The sequence below is a fragment of the Otolemur garnettii genome, unplaced genomic scaffold (assembly GCF_000181295.1).
Source record: "Otolemur garnettii isolate 467f Iridium unplaced genomic scaffold, OtoGar3 scaffold00115, whole genome shotgun sequence".
Classification (NCBI taxonomy): Eukaryota; Metazoa; Chordata; class Mammalia; order Primates; family Galagidae; genus Otolemur; species Otolemur garnettii.
The window spans coordinates 1,169,409-1,173,262 of NW_003852510.1; the positions used below are offsets into that span (position 1 = coordinate 1,169,409).

A 3,854-nucleotide genomic window follows, 5' to 3' on the forward strand; every position below is an offset into this window, starting at 1 on the left:
ACTTATTTCTCAATGAATATATTAATAAAAACAAATCTATGAGTGCCATCTTGTGGTAAGCCTGAATACTACCGCAACCAAGTACCAGACAGTCTTCCTCCTCCCATTTCCATGGCTTTCTTCCATCCCAGGCTCCATACCACACAGCTAGGAGCACAGGCCCTGTAATAACCTCCATACGTTGAACATTTGTACTATTTGTTTTCAAAGATTTATAACCCAGATATGTCTGAAGACAAATGGGAATGAAGGAGCAGAGGCACAAATGCAGGTTGGCACATGCATTGGTGATGGCCTGTAGCATACTGTGTGTGGTATATCCGTGTACACACTCCATGGCACTACCAAGAGTCAGGGACCTATAGGATACACATCTCCTCTCCCAAGAATACTTACCTATTTTATAAAATTACAAGAAAATTTTTACATTCACAATCAGTGAGCCTTGCACTTATAAGAGGTTTTATTTATCAACGGCAGAGCAACCAATCCCCAACTTGGGCACAATTCCAAAACAGAATTCTTATTGGATACTGGTTATAAAATTCCTTTTTAAGCTTGTTAATGTCCTATAAAATAAGAATATTTTCCTAATACTTAAGAAAAAACATTAATCACTCATAAGTTGATTTCATACTCAAAATAGTGGCTTAACATTTTGAAAAATGAAACCACCACCCCCCTTATGAACATCTAACATATTAACTAATCCCAGGCTTCAGGGGAGATGAATTAGTCCTCTGAATACAACCTGACCAAAGGTCTCTGGGAGTGAATTAAGTACTATAAGAGGTCAGTATTGCAAATCTGATAGAATACAGAACACCAACAGGAACTGATACTGATTCTAAGAAAAGATAATCTTCTCTTCAAAAAGGGATAAGTTAAAACCTTGCAGTTGTAGGCAGGAGGAGTGCAACAAGCAGGCAACAGACAGACAAAAGGAAAGGCCAAGCAAATGTCAGAGTTCTACTGGGAGATAGTGTCTATTGTCCTTTCTGCCCTATCCAAGTTGAAGGCTTATTTCCAGAAAAGGATTTCCCCCAGTGTTGGATGGAAGCGCATGGCAGGCAGTTGCTGCTTTGGTCAACTGGGTATGTGAAAGGAAGCATTTTCAGGTAACATGAAATAAACTGAAGTGACCCAGAGGGGATGGATCCCAACCAGATGAGTTATGGGATAGCAGGAAGCCAAAAAAGTTATAATTGTGAGGTTGAATTAGGAAAATAAATATATCTCTTGTTCACTTCTCTAACCTCTGGAAGAACTTTTTCTCTCCTCCTAACCTGAAGAGATTAACATACTGTACAACCCTGTTAGAGAAAAACCAACATACTGAACAGGGCAGAAATATACTAAAAACATTTTCTAAAAATCTTAACAAGTCACTTAAGGGAGAATACCTTTTTCTTCTGCACAGGGAAAGCAGAAGAGAAAGAATAAAAACAAAGGCCAAGGCCTCCTCTATCCACAAAAATAGAGAAAAAAAGGATACTGACCCAACTAAAATCCAAAATCATAAGCTCCCCTTAAAACAAATAGCCTTGCTCCATCAAAAGTATCCTGGGATTAATGTAAGTTAGTAGTCTAAGTTGTGTCACCAGGCTTTGATCATTAATGACGTATTAAAACAGAAAGAGGTGACTCTTCAGCCTTGGCTGTCGCTTCCCACCTGTCCTAACCTGGGAGGAAGGGAGCTATGATGACAGCTTGATGGGAAGGTCTTCCCCGTATTTCCGAAGCAGCTTCCGATGGTTGTGGTCCACTGACCACTGCTGGGGCAGGTGCTTGGGCTGCATGGAGTCCAGGAAGTGCTGACGCCAACGGCTCTCCAGCTGCATGAGGGAGCGCAGCCCACCCTGGGCGTGACACTGCACTACCTTTAGCCCGTGAGGAACATAGTTTTCATTGGAAATCCTGCCAAAACATGAAGTACAAAGGGTTTGAGACAAGTGAGCACGGGACAGTCTCATAGACAGTTTCAAATGCTGGGGGAGGTTGTTAGACTCCTAAAAGGTTAGTTATGTCAATGTTTTCAAAACATCCTCCTTCTTACTTCTGCACCTTTTATAGTTTGAACATAAACCTCAGAATCCCACAGGAGGCATTTAGGGGTCCTGAGCTCTACTTCTGCAAAGGTCACTGCATAATGCTCAACTCCCCACACAAGGGGCCCTGCTGTCCAGCTGAGCGTAGGCCCTTTATCTATTATAGGTTACCCAGTGCCCTTTCAAGTTACTCATTCTGAGCCATCCTCAGTATTTGTATGAAGCTGTTACAACAGCCTACACATTCCAGTTTTCATAACCCAGTGTAATACTGGAATGTAAAATGCAAGTTGGTACATTTCTTTTCTTTTCTTTTGTAGAGACAGAGTCTCACTTTATCACCCTCGGTAGAGTGCCATGGCGTCACAGCTCACAGCAACCTCCAGCTCTTGCTCTTGGGCGTAAGCAATTCTCTTGCCTCAGCCTCCCAAGTAGCTGGGACTATAGGCACTAACCACAACACCCAGCTATTTTTTTGTTGCAGTTTGGCCTAGGTCAGGTTTGAACCCGCCACCCTCCGTATATGGGGCCTGCACCCTACCCACTGAGCCACAGGCACGACCCAAGTTGGTACATTTCTTTTTTTTTTTTTTGAGACAGAGCCTCAAGCTATACCCCTGGATAGAGTGCTATGGCATCACAGCTCACAGCAACCTCCTGGGCTCAAGCGAGTCTCCTGCTTCAGCCTCCCAAGTAGCTGGGACCACAGGCGCCCGCCACAACGCCCAGCTATTTTTTGGTTGCAGCCGTCATTGTTGTTTTGGTGGGCCCAGGCTGGATTCGAACCCACCACCTTAGGTGTATGTGGCAGGTGCTGAGCCGGTAGATTTCTTTATTGCCTTCTTTCTCACAAAACAAAAGCCATACCACATTGATGAGATATGTTTTGTCACTACGAAATGCTACTGTGGTTGCTCAGTTGTGCAAATGATGCTGCTGAATGAGAAAATGAATCCCTGCTTCCTTCCTGACCAAACCAGAGAAGTCTTAAAAACTGCTCTAATGTCATGTGAACAGTGCTGTCACCTGCTGTGAATAAGGATGACCTTCTCTAGGAAATATCCTGCCTGCACAGACTCTTCCCTCTCTCTGCAACCACACCCCACTTTCAATCCTCTCTCCCAAGATCCCCACCAGTCTAGCAGTATCAGTGTCCTCTGGGTATCTGCATATATTATTTAGCTCATAAGCTTCCCACTAACTTGCCTATCTTCTCCAAACAGCTTTTCTTCTCAGTCCCAAGCCAGCATCCATCTATCCAATCCAGCAAGATAAATTTGTAAGAAAGGTCTGTGGCTTAAAGGTAAAGGTTTAGCTCTTTTAGGAAACATATTTGGGAATTAGTCAAAGGAGCCATTCTCACTTATTTTTAATATAATCTTGGCAAGTTACTGAGCTTTAACCTTAGAGAAGTGATAAAATTTAGAAGGCCACATGCAGTAGCTCATGCTTATAATCCTATCACTTTGGGAGACTGAGATGGGAAGATCACTTGAGGCCAGGAGTTCAAGACCAGCTGAGGCAACATGATGAGACCTTGTCTCCTTTGCAAAAAATTTAAAAATGACCAGAAGGTATGGTGGCACACACCTATAGTCCCAGCTACTCAGAAGGCTGAGACAGGAGAATTGCTTGAACCCAGGAATTCGAGGCTGCAGTGCACTATGATCATGACACTACACTCCAGCTTGAGGACAAAGTGAAACCCTATCTCTAAAATATATAATATCAAAAAACTTAGGAAATAACATAGATTCTATAATCTTTTTTTTTTTTTTTTTGAGACAGAGCCTCAAGCTGTCCCCC

At 42.9% G+C, this 3,854-nt stretch overlaps 1 protein-coding gene across 1 annotated transcript in view; it reads right to left on the reverse strand.

The window, feature by feature from the left end:
* Nucleotides 1-450: 450 nt before the first annotated feature.
* Nucleotides 451-3,854, reverse strand: part of EXD2 (exonuclease 3'-5' domain containing 2) — a 59,999-nt gene continuing 56,595 nt past the window's right edge. The window contains exon 9 of the mRNA XM_003797366.1: nt 451-1,917. Coding sequence (XP_003797414.1) covers nt 1,698-1,917 — 220 coding nt within the window. The 3' untranslated portion in view covers nt 451-1,697. The remainder of the gene's footprint in view (nt 1,918-3,854) is intronic.